General features: G+C 33.3%; 2 protein-coding genes across 3 annotated transcripts in view; one reads left to right on the forward strand and one right to left on the reverse strand.

Annotated features, from left to right (window-relative positions):
• Positions 1–15,392, reverse strand: part of LOC132149574 (coronin-7-like) — a 114,624-nt gene extending 99,232 nt beyond the window's left edge. The window contains exons 1-7 of the mRNA XM_059558952.1: positions 15,236–15,392; positions 11,354–11,450; positions 11,183–11,263; positions 11,021–11,091; positions 9,058–9,247; positions 6,919–6,995; positions 1,436–1,486 (exon numbers count right to left, since the gene is read on the reverse strand). Coding sequence (XP_059414935.1) covers positions 1,436–1,486; positions 6,919–6,995; positions 9,058–9,247; positions 11,021–11,091; positions 11,183–11,263; positions 11,354–11,450; positions 15,236–15,385 — 717 coding nt within the window. The 5' untranslated portion in view covers positions 15,386–15,392. The remainder of the gene's footprint in view (positions 1–1,435; positions 1,487–6,918; positions 6,996–9,057; positions 9,248–11,020; positions 11,092–11,182; positions 11,264–11,353; positions 11,451–15,235) is intronic.
• A 1,399-nt stretch (positions 15,393–16,791) lies between these two features.
• On the forward strand, positions 16,792–22,846 carry LOC132148679 (dnaJ homolog subfamily A member 3, mitochondrial-like). Of its 2 annotated transcripts, none has more exons than XM_059557377.1 (11): positions 16,792–17,055; positions 17,501–17,649; positions 18,324–18,407; positions 18,477–18,683; positions 19,803–19,955; positions 20,029–20,176; positions 20,256–20,320; positions 20,525–20,653; positions 21,551–21,666; positions 21,754–21,851; positions 22,704–22,846. In XM_059557377.1, exons 1-11 carry the CDS (start codon positions 16,851–16,853, stop codon positions 22,724–22,726), a joined length of 1,377 nt encoding a protein of 458 aa, XP_059413360.1. In that variant the 5' UTR covers positions 16,792–16,850; the 3' UTR covers positions 22,727–22,846. The 2 variants fall into 2 exon arrangements, with proteins under 2 accessions (XP_059413360.1, XP_059413361.1); XM_059557378.1 differs by lacking the exon at positions 22,704–22,846 and adding an exon at positions 21,920–21,954.
• The last annotated feature ends 3,147 nt before the right edge of the window (positions 22,847–25,993 follow it).

A 25,993-nucleotide genomic window follows, 5' to 3' on the forward strand; every position in this document is an offset into this window, starting at 1 on the left:
ACCTGTCTACATCAGACGATCTGTGGAAGAAGCGCAGACGCAGTGTGCGGTCGCTCCAGAAACGGACGCTTTTCATCCCCCGGCGCATTAAAAAAGCATTGTTTTATGGGCTCTGCTTTCGGCTGGAGCCTCTAAACATCACAGCAGCTTTGAGACCTGTCTCTGTTTACGTCGTGGCCTGTGCTTCAGTGCTGAGGAAGAGAGGAGCGTGGCTGGGAGTTAACGGAGACGGTGTTCATTAGGACTGGCCCGTGACGGCTGGTTAAAGAGCTGGAGTGATTGTGAAGTTAATGGAGCTGGTGAACACTCTTGTGCTGCCAGCTGGATGTGTTCACAAAACAAGCTGTGCTGTCAGGAATCAGACTTAATGAGACACATTAGAGCGCTTGAGACACAGACAGAGAGAGAGAGAGAGAGAGAGATGCTAAATCAGACTTTTCATCTCTTGGATTTGCAAAGTTTCAGAATGATTTTACTCTACTTTGTTTCTTTTTTCCCCCCCTTTTTTCTATACAATCTACCAAAAAAAAAAGAAAATATATTTCAAAGCAAAATAAAAATTTATAAAATACAAATTATAAAATAAAAAAATAGTTTTTGCACTCTTTACAGTTTTTGCACTATTTACAAGTAAAATCCACTTAACTAAGCAAAATTAAAGTGAATAAATACATATTTTTGTTTGTATTCTGAATATTTAAGGCAGGTTTTTAATAAGAACAAGATATTTTTTTTATTTATTTTTTTACATTGCAGGATTTTTTTTCAAAGAACTGTTTTGAATTTATTTTATTTTACACCTTTTATGTAATTTATCTTATCTTACATTTTTATCTTGTATTAATCATAAATCTAACACAACTTTGTAAGGTTTGTGCTTAAGACAAGAAAATGCTTTTCAAAAATGTAAGAAATACTGAAAGGGAGAATTAAACTGAAAATTTAAATTGTATATAAATCATCAAGAAAATTATATATATATATATATACTTTTTATTATTATTTTCTGAATTAATAACAAATTGAACAATGAACAAACAAACAAGAAAAATGAATTAATGAATATTATTTTTACTTATTTAAAAAAATGATGAGATGTTTGATTAATTGAATGAAGTTTATAGTAAAGCACAAAGTCACAATTATTTAAAAAAGTTCTGAATTATTTACGAAGTTCTGAAATCTAAACGAGGTTGATAGAATTCCGCATTACATCAGACATCACAGCAGCACACAACACCTGAAGATCTGACAGGAAACACTGGGAACCAATCCAGGACGAGATCTCTGAGAGACGTCAGAGCTATCAGAGAGCAGCGTGGGTAATATCTGACCCCAAGGATCCATCTGAGCTTTATTACCTTCAGAAACCTCCGCTGGGTGTGTGTGTGTGTGTGTGTGTGTGTTGATTGAACAGAAGATGTCTGCACAGTACCTGCACCGCTGACAGCTGAGCCCGCGGGTCGAAGAGGCGAAGCTTCTTGTCCTACAGAAACAGAAACACATATTACAACAGCCATATCAGTCATACAGAAATATCAGCACAGAGAGAAACCTTTATAGTCTGCACTAAGCAATGTAACAAATCTTGTTATTTTTGGTTTTCTAATAATTCGGTCAACTTTCAGTATACGGAGAAAAAAATGGCTGTATATCAGCACGAATGTGATTGATCCACAGGTAATAGACATCAACACCATGCCACATTTTCCCACAATCATGATACTGCTGCATCAAAATCTCAAAATGACTATAATGTGACTCTTCAGGAGTCAATGGGCCTTGATTGTTGTCACATGGTGGAACTGGTTTCATGTGGTATTTCTTACGAGTCTGTTAACACAATCCTGAAGTCGATGTCAAACTCAGTTTAGTCGATCAGTGACCATCAGACGACCCCAGTACACTCAAGCAGCCAATCAGGAGAGAGAGAGCGGGATCAGCGCTAATATGAACAGGCTGCCTTTAACTGAACACAACAGATCCTTAATGAAGACCAGAGACTGACACCTTCTCTCAAAACACACACACGTCACTATATTTTGTACCTCTATTCTATGGCATGCTTTTCTTTTAACCAAATCAATAAGTGTATTTTTAATCAACTGCTTATAATGCTTTAAATGCTGTGTACAGAGGCAGCTCACTAGTGTGGCATCAGTCCTGAGAGATGGACTTGAGGAATGATGCTTTTTACCCATAAGACACCCATAAACCGCTAGCAGCTCCTTTCCAAACACAAGTCATCCAGAATACTGTAACCCACCATGCACAATTAGATCATTACTAGTAGTGTATTTTAGTTTTTTTTTGTTTGATACAAAGTAAAAATGTGACCCTGGAGCACAAATGTACTCTGGGGTGTATTTATAGCAATAGCCAAAACTACATTGTATGGGTCAAAATGATAGATTTTTTTTTTATGCCAAACATCAGTAGGATATTAAGTAAAGATCATGTTCCATGAAGATATTTTGTAAATATCCTACCGTAAATATATCAAATCTTTTGATTTTTATATATTTTTTTTATATATTGTAAATGTGTTAAAACGTCATCTTTGATTAGCATTGCTAAGGACTTCTGAGAATTTCCCCGTATTTAGATTTTTTTGCTCCCTCAGATTCCAGATTTTCCAGATTTTGATCCTAATAAACCATATGTCAATGGAAAACATATTTATTCAGCTTTCAGATGATGCATAAATCTCAATTTCAAAAAACTGACACTTAAGACTTTTTGTGGTCCATGGTCAAAAATGTTCATTTGCATTTTTGCAGTTGAGAGACCCAACACAATGAAACACACACTCAATATGTGTAATATGCGTGCGTGTGCGTGCGTGCGTGCGTGCGAGCGTGCGTGCGTGTGTGTGTGTGTGTGTGTGTGGCAGCAACAGCTGTTTAATCAGTGTGTGTAACTTCAGCTCACATTGATTTTAATGAGCTTCGGTCCTGCTCAAGCAAACATCCTCTTTCCTGCCAACAAACTGTGACTAGCAGCCCTGATTACTACAGTAATCCAATTAATCACTTTAATAAATTAGTAAGATAATATCCCAACAGTTTGTTTAAATATTAGAAACTTAACTAAAACTCTTAATTACTTGTCAATGAAAAAAAAAAAAAAAAAAAAAAAAAAAACAACGGACAATCACGACTTTTTTTTCTTGTTGCATGAGGTCTTATATTCTTTAGGATTTAATGATGGAATATATATTATATATATATATATATATATATATATATATACACATATATATATATAGCCTACATATGGATCAAAATAAGACATCCCATTTGGGCATCCGCATCAAATTAAACTTACCAAGGTCATTTTATACACATAACAAGAATAATAAATGAAAGTGTCTGCTTTAATGTTTCAAATGACTTGTGTGAAAATAAATACAAAAATATTTTAAATATACAAATAGAAGTTTAATACATTTTAATATACTGATAATAAAATATATAAATAAATTGAATTTATTCAATATTTTAAATGCACAGATATGATTTAAAGTTACTTTATAAATTAATATAGAAATAATTAAAAACATATGAATGTTTTAAAAATGTTCATACATTAATAGAAAAATTAAAGTAAATATTAAAGTAAAAAATTATATATATATTTGTTAAATATCTAAATATAAGTATACATCAACCACTGTTGTGCAAAATATAAAAGATTAGATTTGTTAATAATAAAATAGAAAATCACAAAGCATTCAGTGTGAACTTATAAATTAATCCTAAAAATTTGCCATCAATGTTACACCCGCCTGAAAAAAAAGTTTACTTTTTAATATTTTATTGCATTTAACGTTTCTTTACTTTTATTTGATTTTGTCTTATAAGTGAAGTTTGTTCAGAAATGACCCTGAAATATTAGCAGTAGTAATAATGATGCTCAACAGCACTAATGAACTGTGTGTAGATCTACTGAAAGTCTTTAGTTGAAAGGAAAATAAAAAAGAGAACTTAACAAAACGGCTTTAAACTGAATCTTTTATTTATAGTGAATCCCCTTGCTGACGAAAGCCCATAAATCAACACCTGCACTCATGTTTTGATCACAAGCGAGTCCTGTCCTCTCTCCTCCTGTTCATCTAATGGAGAAATGGCAGCGATTGAATGCACATGTTGACGGAGCTGATTTGCTTTAATAAGGTGGGTCTGGGGAGATTGAAAGGCCTGTTCGCTTAAATAACAGCTGGACTTGACTGAGGACACAACCTCTGAGCTCAGTCTGTGATCTGGTGTCACATTTACAGCTCCAGCCCCGTTTGTATTTTTCTTTCTTCATATTTTAGAATGAATTCTGGTCCACTATTATGCTGTCATGATAAGGTGTTATTCTTAGGGCCCTATCATACACCCGGCAAACTTCGCGTACAAGCAAAACGATTTCTTCGCTTGAGATTTCAAAAATGCGTCCTGGCGCACAGAGTGTTTTTCCATCGTTAAAATAGCAAAAGTGGATTTGGACACACACCTGCACCGTGTGCTTTACACTTTGTGTTTAGATCGTTAAAATAGGGCCTTCGGTGGTTTAATATGAAATATACAAATATAAATTAAATTAATACATTTTAAAATAATTTTATAAATATAAATTAAATTTTCTTAAAAATTTACAAACAAATTAAAATTGATTTAATAAGTAAATATAAAAATACTTTAAAACAAATCTAAGTTTAAAAAATTGTAATAAATTAATATAAAATATACGTATGAATTAAATTATAAATATTTTAAAATGCATACATTTATACTAAAATATTTTTTAAATAATAAAAGATATTAATATAATATAATATACACATATTTTTAAATAAATACATTTAAAGATTATGTAATAATATAAATATAAATTATCATTAAAAATGCAAACACACAAAAAAAAAATATTTTATTTAAAACAAATCTAAGTTCAAAATAGTGTAATAAATTAATATAAAATATATGTATGAATTAAATATGAATTAAATATGAAATATAAATATTTTAAAATGCATATATTTATATTAAAATATTTGTAAATAAAAAGTTAAATATAAAAATGTAAAATAATTTAATATAAAAATTTAAAATACATAAACACAAAAAATGGTAAAAAGTGTAAAAAGACTCAAAAGTAATTTAATAAAATAACAAATAGATTTTAAAATTATAAATTTTATATAAAAATGTAAATATATATATATATATATATATATATATATATATTAAAAAATATATAAAATAAAAAATAACAAACGTAATTATTGTAAATGAAATTAATGAATTGTGAATTAATTAGTCATTAAAAAGGTTTTTCTCCATCGTTTACTGAGGAGCGTTTAAATGTGGCAATTGTGTTGAATGAATAAACGTAATAATGTGAAACGAGATGAATTATTCTCAAATGTTTATTCATTAATTTATCTAAACATCCATCAATCAACTGATCTTTTTAAAAGATATTCTGGAACAATCTGACAACTTATGTCTATATATATACATTTACATATTTTACTTTTAAAAGGTTAACTAATTTAATGCATTTCTAGAAAGATTTATTCAAAATATATTAAATTATCTATATTACATATGTTTTTTATATTTTTATTTTGTTTATTAATTTATTTGAAACTTAAAAAAATATATATAAAAATACAAATGTGACTATTTTAAATATAAGTTGATAAAATAATTGAATATATTAATATAAAAATATAAATATGAATTCATAATTTATATTAATGTATTATTCATTTTATAAGATGACTGCAGTAGGAAAATAACAGCAGCAGATTTGCATTTTAAACAGCACGAGAGTTGAGCTCTTGCCATAAACTCAAACACAAACACAGAAACGGATCTGGCGTGAAGAAAAGAGGTTTCGGACACGTCTGGCTTCATCGAGTGTTTGTCCTCCATAATGAGATCATCCATGTGGATGTATAAAGCCAATCAGTCATGAGAGAGCATGCTGGGAAAACACACGCTCTGGGGACATCTACTGGTGAGAATGTGCTGCTAAACTAAAAACATCAGACATCACATATTAAGATGATGAACACAACAGCTGGAATGAGAACAGATGTTCACTGCCAGTAAATCAGTACAAACATATTACGGTGTCTGAAAATGCACTGATAAAACCATATTTTAACCAGTGTTGTGACGGTTAACTAAACTAAAACTATTAACCGTTTTTGTTTTGTACAGAGAAAAAAATATACTCAATGAAAAACAAACCTTAAAAATTACAAGTGTTGTCCTGATAACGAACAGAAAAAAATTCATAAGTTGAACTATCAAAATATGAAATATAAAAAAAAAAACTAAAGCACAGAATTACTAAAACGAAAAGAAAACTGAAAATAAAAAAAGTTAATTAAAAATATTATTATGATAATACTAATACAAATAATACTAAAATAACATTTAACCATATTTTATTATTATCTTTATTTATTCTACTCAATTCATCAGTTTGACCAAAACTAAAAAGAAATAAATTACAGAATTATTTTAGTTAAAATATAAATTAAAACAATAAAACTAAACAAATAAAAGAACATAATAATAATAATAATAATAAATGTGTTACTTGAAATAAACATTTCATTTATTATTTATCTGCCAAAGCAACATTTCCCATTTTCCTTTAGTTGAACTTGATGCATTAAAACAACTACAACATATTTTGAAATATTTTGTAAAAATACTAATATTTTAACTAAAATCAACATGAAAATAGGAATTCGTTTTTTTTTTATGGAAAAATAAATAAAAAGTCATTCAGAAAAATATTCAGAAAACTCTTAACAGTATCTCGATGATGTTTAATAACACTGAAACATTAATGCGCCTGCTTTCAGGAATCCTCTCCCAATCGCAGGTTCACACAGCGCTCAGATCTTACCTTACAGGATGAAGCCAGCAGAGATCCGTCCTCCTTCCAGGCCAAACCCTGCAGCTGATCCTCGTGCTGCTGCAGCACTGCACACACACACACACACACACACACGCGTGATGAACACTGAAGGAGCAGCAAACACACGGGAGATCAGTGAGGACACACAGAAAAGCGTGACAGTGCTGTGTGTGTGTGTGTTAGGAGAGGAGAGAAGCCAAACACATCATCTCTGAATGAGACGTTTAGGAAACAACATGAGCAAATTATGGACAAAAACGTTAGCAAACTGTATTTAGAAATCCTGCCTTGGCAACTAACTGAAATAAAACAAGTTCAAGTATGAAATAAATGTAGAAAAACAGAAGAGAATGAAAAAAAAAACATTAAATTACCAAACCTTAAATTAAAAAGAAAACTGTAACAATATAAAAAGTAAGAGCTAAGTCAAAATGCGAATAAACCATGACAGCAAAAAAGAAGATAAAATGAATGTTAACTTGCATATTTAAGTATTTATGTATTTTATTTTATTTATTTTATATTAGCTATTTGCCAAAGCAATTTATGTTTCTCAGAGATCCAGTTATGTCATATATAAAATAATATACAAATAAAAAATTAAATGAATAAAAATATAATAATAATAATATATAAATTTGTCTCAAATAAAGTATTTTAGAATACTTTTAAATTTATTTTTAGAGTACAATATTATAGTATGTAAAAATACTAATTTAACACTGATGATTTATTAGTTTTATTTATTCTATTCAATTCTTTTCGATATGTCTGTTTAGTCAAAACTATGAGGAAAAATAGAGAATTAAATTAAAGTTATCATAGTAAACTAAAAATAAAATAAAATAAATTCAATAACGGATTTTCTTTGGGTTATTTGCCAGTGTATGATCTCCCATGCTGTCAGAGATCCAGCTGTGCAGCGCTGCGTTAGCTAACAGAGACGTGAAGAGAAGACAAGACAGATGTGAGGCTCTGAGGGGCTCCTGAGCTCAAACATTTACCTCCATCGCTCCCAGAGGGCCCTGGAGACCACCAGCTCACACCAAACACAGAGACAAAACAGACAACAAACTGATCCAGGAGACAGAGGAGGAGCGCCACTACAACACAACGCTTCAGAGACCGTCTGAACACTGAAAACTACACGCAAACTGATTTCGGAGCCTACAATGTGAATTCACTTACAACACAAGGAGGGGAACTAAACATTTTCAATTCAGCTAAATAATTATAATAATAAATTAAATAAATAGAATTACATTTAAAATGTCATTTTAAAAAAAAAGAAAATTAACAAAAATTGTAATATATATTTAAAATAAATAAAAATGTGCATATAAATAAAGTAAATAAAAATAAGTCAATTTTTAAAATATATTGAAAAAAAGCTGTTAGTTAAAATAGCTCAAAATACATTTAGTTAGTTAAAAATACATTAAATACTATTTAAACAAACAAATATATATAAAAAAAATTGAAATACATTTTAAAAACTACATAAAAATTACACAATAAATTAAATAAAAAGTTATTTTAAAAAATTCAATTCAGATAAATAATAATAATAATAATAATAATAATAATGATGATAAATTAAATTTTAAATGTAATTATTTTTTTAAGAAAATTAACAAAATGTTAAATATATGTAAAATAAATAAAAATGTGCATATAAATAAAGTAAATAAAAATAAGTGCATTTTATATATTTAAATATATTAAATTTACATTTAAAAATACATTGAAAAAATAAATGAAACAAAAACAAAAACAGTTAGTTAAAATAGCTCAAAATACATTTAGTTAGTTAAAAATACATTAAATACTTTTTAAACAAATACATACATAATTCTTTTTTTTTTTACAAAACTAAAGTACATTTTTTACAACTACATAAAAAAAATTAAATACACAATAAATTAATTACAAATAAATTGATAAGCATGAATAATAATAAAAACATTAAATATATATATATATATATATATTTTAAACAAATAAATAAAACTAGAAATGAATCAAACTCATGAGAAACAATTAGCGTCTGAACAGGACTAAAGTGTACACTTAGAGTACAGTAATGTAAGACGAGCCTGAATCAGTGAAGCGCTGGTGTGTGTTTACCTGCGAGTGCTGTGTCTCGTGTGACGTCCCACACCTGCACACCCCTCACAGAGGCCACGGCGAGCAGCTGGGAGGCGGCGGGGTGGAAGAGGACGAGCTCCAGACGGCCGTCAGCGGGGCTCAGAGTCACCTCGGCATCACTGACCTGATCCTGATCCTGAGCCGGAGCACACACACGCCACAGCTTCACCTGAATCACAGGAGACACGTGCACTCAAATAAAACACCACAGGACATCCAAATCAACCTGCTTTACCCTCTTAAACAAAGCATCAGTGGGCACAAATAAAAAACATAGTGATGTGGTTTGTTTTCATGATTAAAATAAAACAGCACATTCTCTGAAATGGATTTTCCTTCTGCTGATGCATTCGAAGCCATGCTAAATTATTATATTTGCATATGTATAAACCAATAACATCACAGCCTAGTTTTAAAGATCTGATTAAAATAAATCAAATCGAGTCCCATCTCCATGATTCCACTTCATTATCATTGCTTCACATTACGATACAAAATCAAAGTTTTAATAAATAAATACACACGTACATAAATACAATTATGGTTCTTATAATTGTTTAATTCGGAAAAATACATAACATTACAAAGAAATAACATTTTAATAAATACATAAAATGTTTTCCTTATTTTTGTTAAATTCAGAAAAACGTCACATTACAAAAACTGAAATTTTAATTAATTCGTACAAATTTAAATATATATATATATATAAATATATTCAGAAATACATCACATTACAGAGGTTAAATAAATACATAAATAAAATCACTTTATTTATTTTACTTTTATTTCAGAAAGAAAGAAAGAAAGAGAGAGAGAGAAGAAGAAAGCATGGGATCTTTAAGCAGAATAAGAAGTGATTGTAGCTGTGATAGCAGTTAAACTGGAGGAACACTGAGAGGAACCACAGTATTTTGGCAGGACCTGTGGTTACCAAACTGAAGGAACTGCTGAACCAGATGCTGGAGCAGATGTGCATCAGCAGACAGATCCAGTGTGAGAGTGTCTGTCTCTTCATCACACAGGACCTGAGTGAGAGCAGCCTCCTCAACATCTGCTGAAAACACTCTTCATCGCTCCAGATAAAGAGCAGATGTCACTGATACACACATTCTTCAAACTACACCTGTGCATCTGCACATCAACACATTAACTGAGCAGGAGAAAGAAATCTGCTTCAGTCAGAAAAGTCCATTCTTATTCTAATAAATGAAATCAAATCAATTACAGTAAATTGATTTGGTTTAAAATGCATTTAAAAATAAATAAAAGTATATTAATTAAACGAATACCTAAATTCTATTGATGTCATTGATTTAAAATAAAGAAAAAAAAGTTGCTATGAAATGAAAATCTTAAAATAAATCGATTTAATACAAATTCATAAAGTAAACGGCTTTTAAAAACTTTTTTTTTTTTTTTTAAGAAAAAACATTTAAATTAAGATTAAATTGTAATGTGTTTAGGACAAATAAATTAATAGACAAAAAAATAATTACATTACATTATTTATTTGATTGTATACAATATTTTATATATAAATTGAGAAATACTTTTTTAATCAGATACATTGAAGAATAAATAAATAAATACAATTTTATTATCAACTACTCGAGTGGTCTGAGTACTCACAGAAGTAGTCTGTATCTTTATTTATATCAGTCTATCAGGACACAATGATGATAATTTGATTAACTACAATGAGAAACGCTTCGGAGGAAAAAATGAAATAAAAAACCTAATTACTGCTTTTTTTCCTGCTCTTTTATTTATCCACCGAGATTTACGCCACTGTGCATTCGTGATGTCTTTGTGCAGCTATATATTGTGATGTATCATTTTATAACGAACGTGGCTTCAGATTTCAGATGCACCCATCCCAAGCGTGCCTGGTCACCTGACATCTCACTCTTGTGACTGTGACTGGTTTATCATGACTCACCGTCTCATCAGCCGAGCAGGTCGCCAGCAGAGAGTCATCAAACGGAGAGAAGTCCAGATCGGTCACCAGGTCTGGGACAGAGGATCAGAAGAGAGTCAGGACAAACCCGTACATCACTTACACAGGACACCAACTCATGCTTCAAGTGTGTTAGCATCTCACCAGCATGGCATGAGATCTGAGTCACGGTCCACTTCCCATCAGATGCAGCGTTCACAGAAGTCAGGCCGAGCATCCCACCTCCTCCAGAGACACAACAGACACGGTTAGACCTCAAACACAGCTCTGAGCTGATCTGATCTGATCTGATCTGGTGTTATCAGAGGTTCATACCAGCCTGATCTGTGTTGAAGGCCACCAGACTGCAGCTGGATGTGATGTGCTTGCCTTGAGAAGAGAAGGAGCCTCCTCGCACGCTCGCAATCCAGCCCTGCACAGAAACACAGGACAACCGCTGAAGCAAGAGGCATCTCAAAATCAAGACAAATCTGCCGTTTGCTTCTGCAGCAAAACATGAGGAAGATACACACATCTGTCCTCTGTAAACACCTCACTTTAACCACTCAATAAAATAATAAAACCATAAAAACATACAATTAACATCATTCATTTGAAAGTAAAAACATAATGAAAATGTAAATCATTTTTCAAATAAAAACTAAAATCATAGAAAAGTTAAATAAACTAAATCCTTTTTAAAATTACTAAAGTAAAAACTTACAAAAAAATAAAGTATTAATACATTTAAAATAATTTTTAAAATAAAAAGAATAACATATTTTTTAAATAAATTTACAAACAATCTAATTTAAAAAAAATAAGTCTGTTATTTTCTTTAAATTAAAATTTACAAAAAACCTTTCAACTAATAATAAAATTATGACAAAAATAAAACATGAGGTGAAATTAAAATAAAATACTACCTTTAAAATGAAAATTTATAAAATCAAAATCATGTAGAATTAAAAGGAGTAATTATTTAAAATAAAAATAATTTAAATATAACATTAAACTTAAAATTATAAAGAGTAAAAAGTTAATAAAAACTAATAACTTTTGCTAAACAAGAAAAAACTATTTCGTTTTTGTTTACTAAAACTATTAAGACAAACTGAGACAAACATGAAATTAAATTACTCAAATGAAGATAATTATGAATTAAAGCTAAACAGAAAAAAAAAACTAAAACTAATAAATAATAAAAAAGTAAATAAATTACAAGAAAAGGTCAATTCCTAATAATGTAAAATAAATATAAATGAATGGTAAACATGAATATTAAAAACCTAATAAAAATGACAAAAAAAACATAAAATTAATAAAATGTAAAAGTAAAATAAATATAAATGAATAAATAAAAAACTGTTAATAGCACATAACAAAATGATCAAAACTTAAACTAAAATAAATATAAATTAATGCTAAATATAAAAGTTATAAACTTAAATAAAAATACTTCAATGCATGACAAAAATTACTTAAATTTAAATAAATAGAAATTAAGGCTACAAACTAAATCAGCAAAGGCATAGCAGTAAATAAAAATTTTACTTAAAATATATTTTTAAAAGAGGCTCTCGAAATATTATTAAGAACTATATTAGTATATAACTGATTCTAAAATAAGACTGGAACACAGCAGAAGATGCCAGTGATTAACTGACGCAACTCAACTGAACATCTGACATCACAAACAGGAAAGAGGAAACGGATAGAAACGCTGCACTTTCTCTAGACAACACACACACACACACACGTGGGGCCTTTCACAAGCAGCACGCACACACACTTGAGGAAATGCAGAAGAGCAGCCGAACAGTTTCAAATCCTTCCAGAACGTCAAGAAGAAACAGCACGCAGAGAATGTGTGAGCGACTGCAGAATAACCTTCAGAATCTGGAGCAGACTGAAGAGTTCTTCTGCACACACACACACACACACACACACTCATGCTCACTCCTACACCATGAGACCACGAGCCAAGATCAAAACAAGGCCTTCTGGCTTCTTCAAAAACACACAGAATCTGCTTTGAAACACTAAACCTGAAATCCAGAACAAAACCAGTTCTAGCAAAGCACATGGACTGAACCGATTTCACCTGCCGAACGATAAACCTGGTGGAGAAGGTTGGACTAATTAAGTGGTTTTTATGCTTTTGAAGTCTCTTCTGCTCACCAAGGCTGCATTTATTTAAATAAAAATGGAGTAAAAACAATAAATTGTGAAATATTATTACAATTTAAAAGAACAGTTTTCTGATTGAATATATTTTAAAATGTAATTTATTCCTGTGATGCAGAGCTGAATTTCCAGAATCATTACTGCAGTCTTCAGTGTCACACGATCCTTCAGAAATCATTCTGATATTCTGATCTGCTGCTCAAGAAACATTTCTGATTATCATTGTTCAAAACTGTTTTGTCGCATCATATTTTTGTGGACACAAAAAATTTATTAAAATCAAAAGAACAGCTTTTATTTGAAATATTCTGTAACATTATAATCTTCTGTAACATAATAATCTTACAGTATGTAACATTTTACCGTCAATTTTCAATTTAATGCATCCCTGTTGAATAAAGAAACTTTATTCATATTTACACCATATTGACTTCCATAGAATTGAAAAAAGTAACAAATACTATGGAAGTCAATGGCTACCGTCGACTGTTTGGTTGACAACATTCTTCAAAATATCTTCTTTTGTGTTCGACGCAACAAAGAAAGTCAAACTAGTTCAGAACAAGTGGAGGGTGAGTAAATGATGACAATTTGAATTTTTGGGTTACTGTTCCTTTAAGGCCACTTCTGTGGTCCTAAAGCAAAACTAGATGCCAATCACAGAGTTAAATGACTGAGAAATATATAATAAATCACACATATCATGAATAAAATTGATATTTGGTCTATATCCAATGCATTCACATGCTTCTACAGAAGGATAAGCCTTAAGTGTCTTCAGAGCCATTGTGTACTTAAACACAAACACAGGTGATCATATAGAGCTCAGGTATGTGAAGCCTGTGAACCTCAAGGCTCAGATCTGATCCTGTTTGTCCCTGGAAAACCATCCAGAATGAAGTCAACTCATTGCTTTATCACTGCAGAGCACTCTGTCAGATTTGAATATGCAAAGTTTAAGTTTTATCACCAAAAAACTGAGCAGCCAGGTGAAAAAAAAAGCTAAGGTAAGGTGACAAATCAATGTGCAGAAGCGCTCTGAATGAAATGATTTCAATCAATTAATAATTACAAAAGTTAAATGTTATGATTTATTGTGAAACAATTAAAACACATTAATCAATCAAATGCACCAATTTGTCTTGGAATGTTAAAAATGTCATGAATATTGCATCCTTGTGAGAATAAATAAATAATAATAGATGCCAATTAAGTTTTAGTGAATTTGGATTCAAGATTATTTTAATATAGATTAATGATTAGATTTTATACTAAACCTTTTGGAGTAGCAGGATATTTTACAGCGTTGTTCATTATAGGCATATTTTAGGAACTAAGCTTCTTATTATTAAAAGTTTTATTTTTTAAGTTTTATTATTAAAAGTAACAAAAGTGATATTTTATCATGCAAATAAATATTATTTAAATGCAGACTTTTTAACGTGTTAATATTTTGCTTTCACATAGTCTTGCAGAACATATTGATTTATTTAATAATGTATTCATTTTATTTTAATTATGTAAAAATAAATCTGCATATTGAACTTTTTGGTTTATGTTATCATTAATTAATTAGATTATTGCATATTGAGGTTACCTCGATGAATCTGGCCACCAAATGCTTTTATATATACAACTTTTAATATCTTTATTTATTTTTTTGGCATTTGCACCGGTTTCTCAGTGACCTATCTGTTTGTCATGTAAATGCCATTTTGTTTCGCCCTTCTTCCTCTCAGGTATGTGAAGAACGAGCCCGATCAGAGAGAAACAGTATCGAGTTCAGACAATCCCAGCGCAGCTGTATTCAGTGCATCTCCACAACATCTGTCCGCTCATATCTCGCGCATTCACATGCACCCGACGCCTTATGATCGTGCATGCAGCTTCACGTATGTTCAGCTGAGGGTGGAGGAAGTTAGACTTCATCAGTGCATCTGCCCCACTCCTTCAGCTCAAATCACAAGACACACGATCGGAGCGCGCGCTCGCGTCCCGGCGAGATCTGGCGCGCGCCGCGGCTGTACTCACATCTTTCTTGGGGATTTTGGGAGTGCTGTTCTTATATTTGGACGTCTTGAAGCGATTCATGCTGAGCTGCTGGTCTCGAGTGTGAAGCTGAACCTTCCGGGTGTGTGTCTGTTGTGAAAGTGTCCTGTGTGTTTGAATGAGAGCGTTCATGTGACGCAGCGCTGATCTCCAAACCATCAGCCCGCGCTAGAGGCGCGTCAGGACATCAAGCGAGGTGTGGCTCTGCGAATATACAGATCTATCACAGCCAGGCTTGCACTTCCTCTGTAAAATACTGAGACTAAAAACTTGCAGAAAAGCATTTTATAGATAGGCCATCCCACAATGCAATTTTGGTAAAAAAAATAAATAAACGTTTTTTTATAATGTTCTTGCTATTTTTTAAGAATGAGTTGAAATTACAGTGCATTTATATGAATAAATACATAAAAAACATTTAAATAGGCCTAAATCAACTTTGAATTTTTTTTTATTTCAGTATGACTGAGATACTATTATAGATCTTTTATTATAGATGTTTTTATTTTGTGTGTGTGTGTGTATATATATATATATATATATATATATATATATATATATATATATATATATATATATATATATATATAATTTTAATTTTAGTTCAAATTTTAGTCGTTTTGTTTATAATGGGTAATGCATTTAATAATGCAATTTAGTAATGTGTTTGTCAGTTTTATTATTTTTTTGTATTGTGTACATATATGTTTTATAATTATTTATATGAGTGAGTGAGTGAGTGAGTGAAGTGAGTGAAGTGACATTCAGCCAAGTATGGTGACCCATACTCAGAATTTGTGCTCTGCATTTAACCCATCCGAAATGCACACACACAGAGCAGTGAACACACACACACACACTGTGAGCACACACCCGGAGCAGTGGGTGTGTATATATTAATATATTGTTTATATATTAATTATTTCTTAAATTAATTAAATTAAACGAAAATTTGGAATCTTGCCTTGACAACTATCTGGAACAAAATATGTAAATTGTTTACAGTTTATTTTATTTTACTTGAAATGTATTTTATTTCAAGTATGCCTAACGAATAAATATATAATATCTATTGTTGAATTTATTATCTGGATCTATTTTCTGGAATTTTTGTAAAATATATTTTTAAAGTAACAGTAGTAGCCTATAGTTATTTCAGTTTAGACAGTAACCTTTCTTGTTGGTGAAATATCTCAAATGAGTCTAAAAATGGTAGTTACGATGTGTGAAATTATATCAGCAAAAGAAGAACTGAGCTGCTATGGACTTTTCTTTTTTTCTATGTAATCTATTTTTATTAGTCTATTCACTTTTCTTTTCATTAATTAGTCAATCTGAAAGCCATTGTAATCGTGGATTACTCAAATAGTTTGACTATGCTTGTATATAACACATTTTTAATTATGTAGTCTTTGCACTGCATGGGATATATTCCCGGACTTCCGCCTCAAGAGCCCGTCCACTCTGCTTCAGCTCCCACGCGCTCGAAAGGAGTGGCTGAGCTAACCAAGAATCTCATCAGTCTTCACAGCAGTGCGCATGCGTGCGCCGCTCGCTCCCACATGCGCAGTCGCTCTCGTGTCGGTGACGGGCAAAGATGGCGTCTTCCGCGGCTCGCAGCTCCGCACGCTGGGTCACAGCGGCCGTGTCCTCCGGCCACAGACGGGTCTGCTCGCCTCTGCTCTCCAGTGCGGATGGAGCACACCGGAGCCTCGCGACGCTGTCAGGCCGGCAGGTGTGGACGGTGCGCGGCGGGGGCCCCGGAGGAGCCGGGACCGCGGTGACATTGAGAGGCATGACAGGTGAGATATAAAGGCCTGAGCACCTAACTACACACACTCTGATGTCAAAAGACGAGTTTATAATCAGATATGATGTGATCGATATAGATCTTTATTCGATAGATGACATGACCATGCAACCATGTGTAGGTCAGAAAGCAAACATAGTTCTTGCATGCAACTCTAAATCAATCAATGCATGCACACGTGATGCCCAATCAATGTAAGTTACTGTGTGAGGAAAAAGAGTTTAGCAGTGACTGTCAGCCGGATAAATAAAGACACAGAGAAGTGTGCCATGAAGAAAATCATCAGAACAATGTGTGTTTGCATCTGTTAGAAGTGACCTGAACTGAAGTTCACCCTAGTAAACCTTGTTCAGGGCTTAGTTGTGTCTCAAACCCACTGTTTAGATCCATGCACATTGAATCAGTGATAAATGTGCTGTTTGTGATTGTAATGCCAGTGTTGTGTGTCACAGCGGTGAGCTCTTCTCGTCTCAAATGTAAGATGTCGTTCCACACCAGCTGTCCTGCCAGAAAACAGGATTTCTACCAGATCCTAGGAGTTCCCCGCGCAGCCACGCAGAAGGAGATTAAGAAAGCTTATTACCAGGTCATACTAGACACCTGACCAGTTCGGCTTCTTACTGTGAACACACCGGGGCTAGTTGTCACAAAGATGCTTCATTTTAATAGCCATGTTCATTTTGTAATTTTATACTTCACAATGACTGTTGTACTCTTACGTAGTAGTTGATGTATAGGAAATGAATATTCTTCACAAATCATTGTTAAAAAAAAAAGCACAAATATACATGTAGTTTCAAATGTATGCATGTTTTTCAGCTCAGAAAAAAATCCTAAATTGTTTTCCTATCCTAAATATCATTAGGTTTCCCCTAAAAGTTAGCTTTTTTATTTTATTATATAATATAGATTAATAATAATTATGCAATGCATAAATGTGATTAATATATAATATTAGTGTTAATATATAATATATGATTCTCATAATTTATAGATTTTAATAAGACTTATTTGTAATTTAATTTTATAAATTTTTCTTTTTTTGTAGTATTTTACATTATTAGTCTTTTTAAATAATTTAGAAAATTTTATTTCTCTGTGTTTGCTGGTATTTTTGGCCTTTTTTGTAACAGCATTCAAACTAAAGCGCAGGTTTCACATAATAAACCACAGGTTTCTATTATTCGGTTCAGAGTATGATGACTAGATCCGGTCTCATTTTTGGCATTGACCGTTGGTGTTTGTTTTCCCCTGATTCAGATGGCAAAGAAGTATCATCCGGACACGAACAAAGAGGACCCTCAGGCGAAGGAGAAGTTTGCGCAGCTGGCTGAGGCGTATGAGGTGTGCAGTGTTTCCTCTGTGCTGTGAGTGTGTCCCGCAGGAGGAATGAGTTTGGTGTGTTGTCCTCAGGTGCTCAGTGACGAGGGGAAGAGGAAGCAGTATGACACGTACGGCTCCGCTGGGTTTGATGCGGGACAGGCCGGCGCGGGACACCAGCAGTACTGGGGCCGAGGGAGCAGCATCGACCCCGAGGAGCTTTTCCGCAAGATCTTTGGCGAGTTTTCCGGAGCTCGAGGCTTTGGGGATTTCGGTGCCATCTTTGATCAGCCACAAGAGGTCAGAAGTGCTCTCTTCTGGAGATTTCTAGTGTGAAGGCAGCCAATCAGATCAGAGCATGCTGTTGATATTTTAGAGTTCAGTATGCATTAGGCAATTAGGGGCTCTATGAAATCAGTTGTATTTTTCCCAAATTCCATTTAATTCCAAATTCAGTTTGTTTTTTGTTTTTTCCCTAAAATAGTTACGTTTTCTTCCCCAAGTTAGAATTTTTACCAAATTAATTTTTTTGTTCAAAATTTAGTTTTATATTTTCCCAAATTCAGTTGAATTTTTTTCCCAGATTCCATTTTTATTTAAAAAATTTTTTTGTTTGTTTTTTTTTCTTCCCTAAATTTAGTTACATTTTCTTCCCCAATTTTATTTTTTACCAAATTCAATTCCCAACCCTCCAAAAAACCTATTTAATTTTATTTAAATTTTATTTACATGTTTTTATTTTATGTTTATGTTTTTACATGTCATTATTTATTTTATTTATTTATTTATTTTCATATTTTTTTTGTGATTAACGTTTACATTTTTCTGGATTACATTTTAATGGTTTAATTCAGTTTTAATCATTAAAAGCATGTCTAATTTAATTAATAAAACTCTGCAAATTAAAATAAAAACTTTAATTTGAAACCGTTTTATGTTAGTTAGTTATTTTTTAATTGATTTATTTTGGTCAAATAAAGTTCTACAACAGAACTTCAGAGTAAATTTGTTTTAACTTAGATGTTTAAAATCTCTAAAGTCATAAAACAAATAGAATAATACTAAATAAAAGTAATACCACTAATAACTATTATAATAACAGTTGATATTTTTTATTAATGTTTCTTTGAGAAGTAGATTTTACCTTTACAATAGTAATACATTTCATAATATATCATTAATCAAAAAGTTAACTGGACTTTTATTTTAGCTGATTGTCATGAAGACCTTTGCATTTCTGTATGCATTTGACAAGCCAGTCTTTAGAAATGCTGATTAAAACACAGAGACTTCATATTTAAATAGTAGTCCTTTTTAATAATTTGTATATTATATGCATGAAATACTTCATTTAATATTCCATGAAATTCTGCTTGTGGTTCATGGACGTCCAGTGAACTCTGTTCTGTCTGCTCACAGTATGTGATGGAGCTCACATTCGCTCAGGCTGCCAAAGGAGTGAATAAAGAGATCACGGTCAACATGGAGGACGCGTGTCAGCGCTGTGGGGGCAGAGGTCACGAGCCCGGATCCAAAGTCCAGCACTGCGGCAGCTGCAACGGGACAGGCATGGTAGGTCACCCCTCCAGTGCATCAGCTCCTTCAGACGTGTCCGATACTCAGCATCTGTCATCGGTCCCCGCAGGAGACGGTGAACACGGGGCCCTTCGTGATGCGCTCCACCTGCAGACGCTGTGGCGGGAGGGGTTCGGTCGTCACATCGCCCTGCACAGCGTGTCGAGGGACGGGACAGACCAAGCAGAGGAGGACCGTCACGGTGCCTGTGCCTGCTGGTGAGTTCGCTGGGTAACTCCAGTGACGCGAGACTGCGTTCAGTGAAGGCATTGAGGGTTTGTTTACTGTGGTGTTCAGGGATCGAGGATGGCCAGACGGTCCGGATGCCTGTGGGGAAGAAAGAGATCTTCATCACGTTCAGAGTGAGTACATCACCAGCAGATTTATATATACCCATTTCCCCATCTAAATGATCTGTTGTGTGCTCTTGAGAGGGCTTTCTGTCCCAGTATGAGATCGTTCATCTTTCTGGGCTGTTGGCTGTTGGCTGCCGTGATCTCTTACATAATCCCAGATCACGTCTGCTGCTTGTGTACTTGATACTAATCGTCTGTCGATGCTCTCAGGTCCAGAAAAGCCCGATCTTCAGGAGGGACGGCGCTGACATCCACTCTGATGTCATGATCTCTGTGGCTCAGGCCATACTGGGCGGCACGGTCCGAGCGCAAGGGCTCTACGAGAACATCAATCTCTCGGTGGGACGTTTTGGAGATTTGATCATGAACATGTTGTATTATTAAAGGAACGGTTCAACTAAAATGGACATTTTCTGAAAATGTACTCCCCTTCAGCTAATCCCAGAAGTAGATGAGTTTGTTTCTTCATTAGATTTGGAGAAATGTAGCTTTACATTGAATCCTCTGCAGTGAATGGGTGCCGTCAGAATAAGAGTCCAAACAGCTGATAAAAACATCACAGTAATCCAAGCCACTCCAGTTTATCAGTTAACATACTATGAAGTGGAAAAGATTAATACTTACTTTAGTGAAAGTGTGTTTGTACAAAACAAAGACATTTGTAACTTCAAACTGTTGCTTCCGGCTAAAATACGAGTGCTCGATGCATAATAATATTATTTTCTCCTGTAAAAGTTGTCTCATCTGAATCAGGGGAGAAATATGCACATCAAGCATCGTCTACAAGTAAAAAACCGGTTTCAAACAAATATGTTGTAGGGTTTTGATGTGAGATGACGCAGAGAATGGACGTTTTTACTGAAGGAAGCATGTTATGGATTATAGATATATAGATATTTATATTACAGATAAAACAGATTTATTTCTTATAAACATGCAACTTTTTTTTAACTGATAGTCTGGAGTGCTGTGGATTATTGTGATGTTTTTATCAGCTGTTTGGGCTCTCATGCTGACGGCACCCATCCACTGCAGAGGATCCATTGGTGAGCATGTGATGCAATGCTAAATTTCTCCGAATCTGTTAGATCGAGAAAATTAATCTATATCTTGGATGACCTGAAGGGGAGTAAAGTTTCAGCAAACAATCTTTTTTTTGTGGGGTGATTTCTTCCTTTAATCTGGATATTGCTGTGCATGTCAACACATTTCTGTAATCAGCGAATGCTCTTGTAGATCCCAGTTGGGGTCCAGGCCGACCACAGGATCCGGCTCTCTGGGAAAGGTATTCCACGGGTCAACGGCTACGGCTACGGGGACCACTACGTCCACATCAAGATCAAAATCCCTAAGTAAGATTACACACACATGATAAAAGCACTTGCTTTGCTGCTGTTAAAGGTTAAAATAACTGATGCATCCGTATGTTTTGTGTCCAGGATGTTGACCGACCGACAGCAAGCCCTCATGAGGAGTTACGCAGAGGACGAGACCGATGTGGAGGGAACAGTCAACGGAGTGACCAGCACCACTGCAGGTACAGCCATCAGAAAGAGATCAGACCTTTTCTCCAAATTAAAGAAACTGTTTAGCTACTCCTGACAGCCACAAACCAGGTAGGATGATTCGTTATAAGATCAAACTCCCTGAACTCCATGTTAATGACTGTAAGGATTGGGAAAACCCTGAGTAAAGCAGCGCTTTTGAGGGTCAGTATCTGGTTTGCACACTATTAGATAACACAATTAACAGTAGATTAATGCTATGCAATCAGCTCTTTAACTGCATTCACGATCTGTTTAAGGGGTTTTCAAACTGAGTGCTGGGGGTCCATGGAAATGTGTACAGAAAAAGCATAATAAACTGAATAAAAAACTAATGAGTAATAGTTCAAAAACTAAAATTAAAGGGATTAGGATTTCTAACCCGAAATGAAAATTTAGTCAGTAAGCAAGCCTCCCGGTTTTCATCCAAAATATCTTAAATCGTGTTCCTGGAGGGGAACGAACGTGGGGTAAGTGATTAATAACATAATGTTCATTTTGGGGTGGAGGAGCCCTTAAATTCAATAAGAAAATAAGTAAATAAACATTGGATTAAAACAAATCATGAATAAATAAAATAAATTAGTAAGTAAATACAATACTATCATAAGTAGGGAAAAAAATTAAATAAAAGTAACCTAATATAAATTAAAAAAAAAAATTTAATTCCATTTTGACAGTTTTTCATGGTGTAAATTGGGTAAAAAAAGGCATTTTAAATTGTAGGATTGGGATTTCATGCACGCAGATGGTCATATTTGGGGGTCTTTGGCATTTAAAAGATTGTAAACCCCTGATATATTTCTATGTGGTAGATTCGTTCTTTCATTTGTTTGTCATCACAGGTAAAAGATCGGCTGGAAACTAGATTTAGTGGAGCTTCAGATTCAGTGTAAAGCGAGTCTTCACCTGTGGACACGTGCAGCGTGGAGATCATCTCGATCGCTCCTCAGAAACTACAGACCAGGAAGATCGGACTTCTACGAGAAGATCCCAGAGGAATATGATCTATGCACACGTGCCCGTCTTACCGGATTTTCAACGCCAACATCAACCATAGCTCTTGTCTTTGGTCTGTCATTTTTCGTTTTACGTAGTCAGGTCTTTAATTTTCAGTTGTTCTGAAGCGATTCACAAACAGATGGGAAATCTTTACTTCGGTAACAATGTCATTTCTGAATAATGAAGCCCAGTGTTCAAGATCTTTGTGCTGACCGCTCACTGAACAGCCAGTGTACATAGACAGCTGTTAATACTGAAGTCATTTTAATAGGTTGTTGTAGAGATAAATATGCAGTAATGAATAAAATCTCTGTCTTACAACTGTAAATGACTTTTTTTGTTGAATACGCTGAATGCATGGTGTGTATTTTAACCTTCCGATGCATTATTCACAGAAAAGAAACTCTTTTTACTTTAAAGCAACAATGCAAAATTTGTTAAATATGAAACACAAACTGGTAAATGCTGCCAGAATATGCATGAAAAAAAAACATATTTAAAAGGACAATTTTACACATAATAAAGTTTAAACTTTACTGCATTCTTACATTTACAATTACTACATAATCATCCTCAATCCTGTTTTTCCCCTAAATAAAGTGTTTAAAAATGATTCAAATAAAAGATGGACAAACACTGAATGCAGCGCAGTTGTGAATTTATTACTCATTACAGTGAACACGGAGCTGGAGGTGAAAAAAACACTCCCAAACACTTTTCTAAACCTTAAAATACAGTATTGAGAAAATGATAAATGTTTAGCAGGAAATGTTTAAATAAAACACTTTCATATCAACAGCATTCCTTTCAATGTGCTTTAAAAAAAATACAAATGTGCTTAAAACCCAAACACAACTAAATACTAACACGCCTTTGCAGTCTATGTATTTTATGATCTGATTAGTAATGCAAAGTAACACTTCCTTTGGTTCAAAAAGCCCAAGTCCATGGATTTGGTTTTACATGAAACACTTCTAGAACAGTATTCATCAGTTAAACATGTGCTTGTGTTAGCTTTCATATAAAACTAAATCATATACGTCTTTCTGAGAGAAATACTGTTCGTTAACAAAAACATGCCTCAGTAAATGAGGACGGATACACAAACCCCACAATCCTTTTCAAATGCATCATGTCACAGTGCCTTGGTGAACAATGCACATGTTAGTGTGTTAATATCTAACATCTACGGGAACCAAACCATCAATAAGTCTCCTTTTCATGAAATTATAGCAACCATAGATGTTAATGCTAACACTTTACAACAAGGTTCAATTAGTTAATGTATTAAACAATGAACAATTCATTTATTACAGTAGTTATTAGTCTTTGTTAATGAAAATGCAGTTACAGTGCATTAACTAATGTTAACAAGCACAACCGTTGATTTATATAATGCATTGGTAGATTAACATGAACTAAGATTAATAAATACTGTAAAAGTATTGTTCATGCTTAGTTCATGTAAACTAATGAATCTTATTGTAAAGTGTTAATTACTTCAGATCAATGTATCACCTAAAAATATTCTAGCTTGTACAAATACAGTACAGTAATTCAGCACCGTTTTAATTGCTTCCAAATATTCACCTAATATCGGCTTATTGGTTATACATGCCTTCTAGACATCATTAGTCATTTAAAAACTAGTTTCAGGTCAACCACTAGAGAAAACTATGAAAGCTCAAGCCACCGAATAAAACATAAAAAAAGTAATTGCGAATTTTAATCTCAGAATTCTGACTTTTTTTTTTGATTTTCGCGATATAAACGTACAATTACGAGTTGTAACGTCAAAATTGCATGATAGAAACACAGCTGCAACAATTTTTTTAACAGATATGTGATTTCATATCACGCAATTCTGTTGAAATTAAGTTGCGAATTACGAATAAAACTCTCAATTGCAAGAAAAAAAAAAACAGAATTACGATATATATTTTTGCACTCAACAATTGCCAGTTTATATCCCGAAATACTGAGAAAAAGAAAGAAAAAAAGCACAATTGCGAGGTGTAAATGTGCAGTTGTGAGAGAAAAAAAAACTTTTTTTTAATTCAGTGGTGGAAACGGGCTTCCATAGGAAACATTTTGGCTCCGATATCTGTTATCACTGAAACCAAAATCCAGAAATCTTGTGCTTTAACCGTCTGTGTAGAATAACCCTGAATGCCGGTCTGTAATAGATCATGTAATGAGACAAAAATACCTTAATGTGCAATTCTTCTTCTAAACCTCTTCAAAAAGGCTTTTCTTCATGAACCGTTGTGCCAGTCATCTCCTTACACGACGCCTGCAGAAGTGCAGCTTTTCTTTGTAAATGCTGCATGTATGCATAGCATATCTCATTTGATAGCAAGCTTGAGAAATGGGCCAATGAAATCACGTACCTATTTGCATAAACATACTCTGCACAAGTTCGCAAATGTTTTGCATGTGTCTCACCCTTTTTTTATATATGCACATTTATGTTACTTTTGCAATATCAAACCTCAAAAGGGGCGACAGAGTTTCCTTTACTTGTCTGTCTCATTAAACCGAACAGAAACTGGCTGTTGAAGACGATTTGCACTAATGGCCACTATAACACCCCTTATGGTGACAAATGAAATGCAAAGCATATTTACCATGATGTTTGAAATCAAGCTTGCTAGCCTTAAGCATTTGCGTTCACATTCTTTCGTAGAGTACGTATTGCATTACATCGCTTGTTCATCAGTGGATGCTCTGCAGTGAATGGGTGCCGTCAGAATGTGCTTGTAAGAAACAAATCCATCATGAAGACATTTGTAATTTCAAGCCATTTCTTTCGGCTAAAATACGAGTCCATAAGCCATAATATTGCTTTCTCCAGTGAAAAAGTTTGTCTGAATCAGGTGAGAAATATGCACAGATCAAGCACCATTAACAATCTAAAACAGTCCAAATCATTTTGAAATAAATATGATGTGAGAGGAAAACGGGATGGATTGTTTTCGTATTTTTTTCAGCTGTTTGGACTAATTCTGAAGGCGGCACCCATTCACCGCAGAGGATCCACTGGTGAACAAGTGATGTGATGCTACATTTCTCAAAATCTGATCCAACGACTGAACAAACAAGGTCTTGAATGGCCCGAGGGTGAGTACAATTT

The sequence above is a fragment of the Carassius carassius genome, chromosome 9, assembly GCF_963082965.1.
Source record: "Carassius carassius chromosome 9, fCarCar2.1, whole genome shotgun sequence".
NCBI lineage: Eukaryota > Metazoa > Chordata > Actinopteri > Cypriniformes > Cyprinidae > Carassius > Carassius carassius.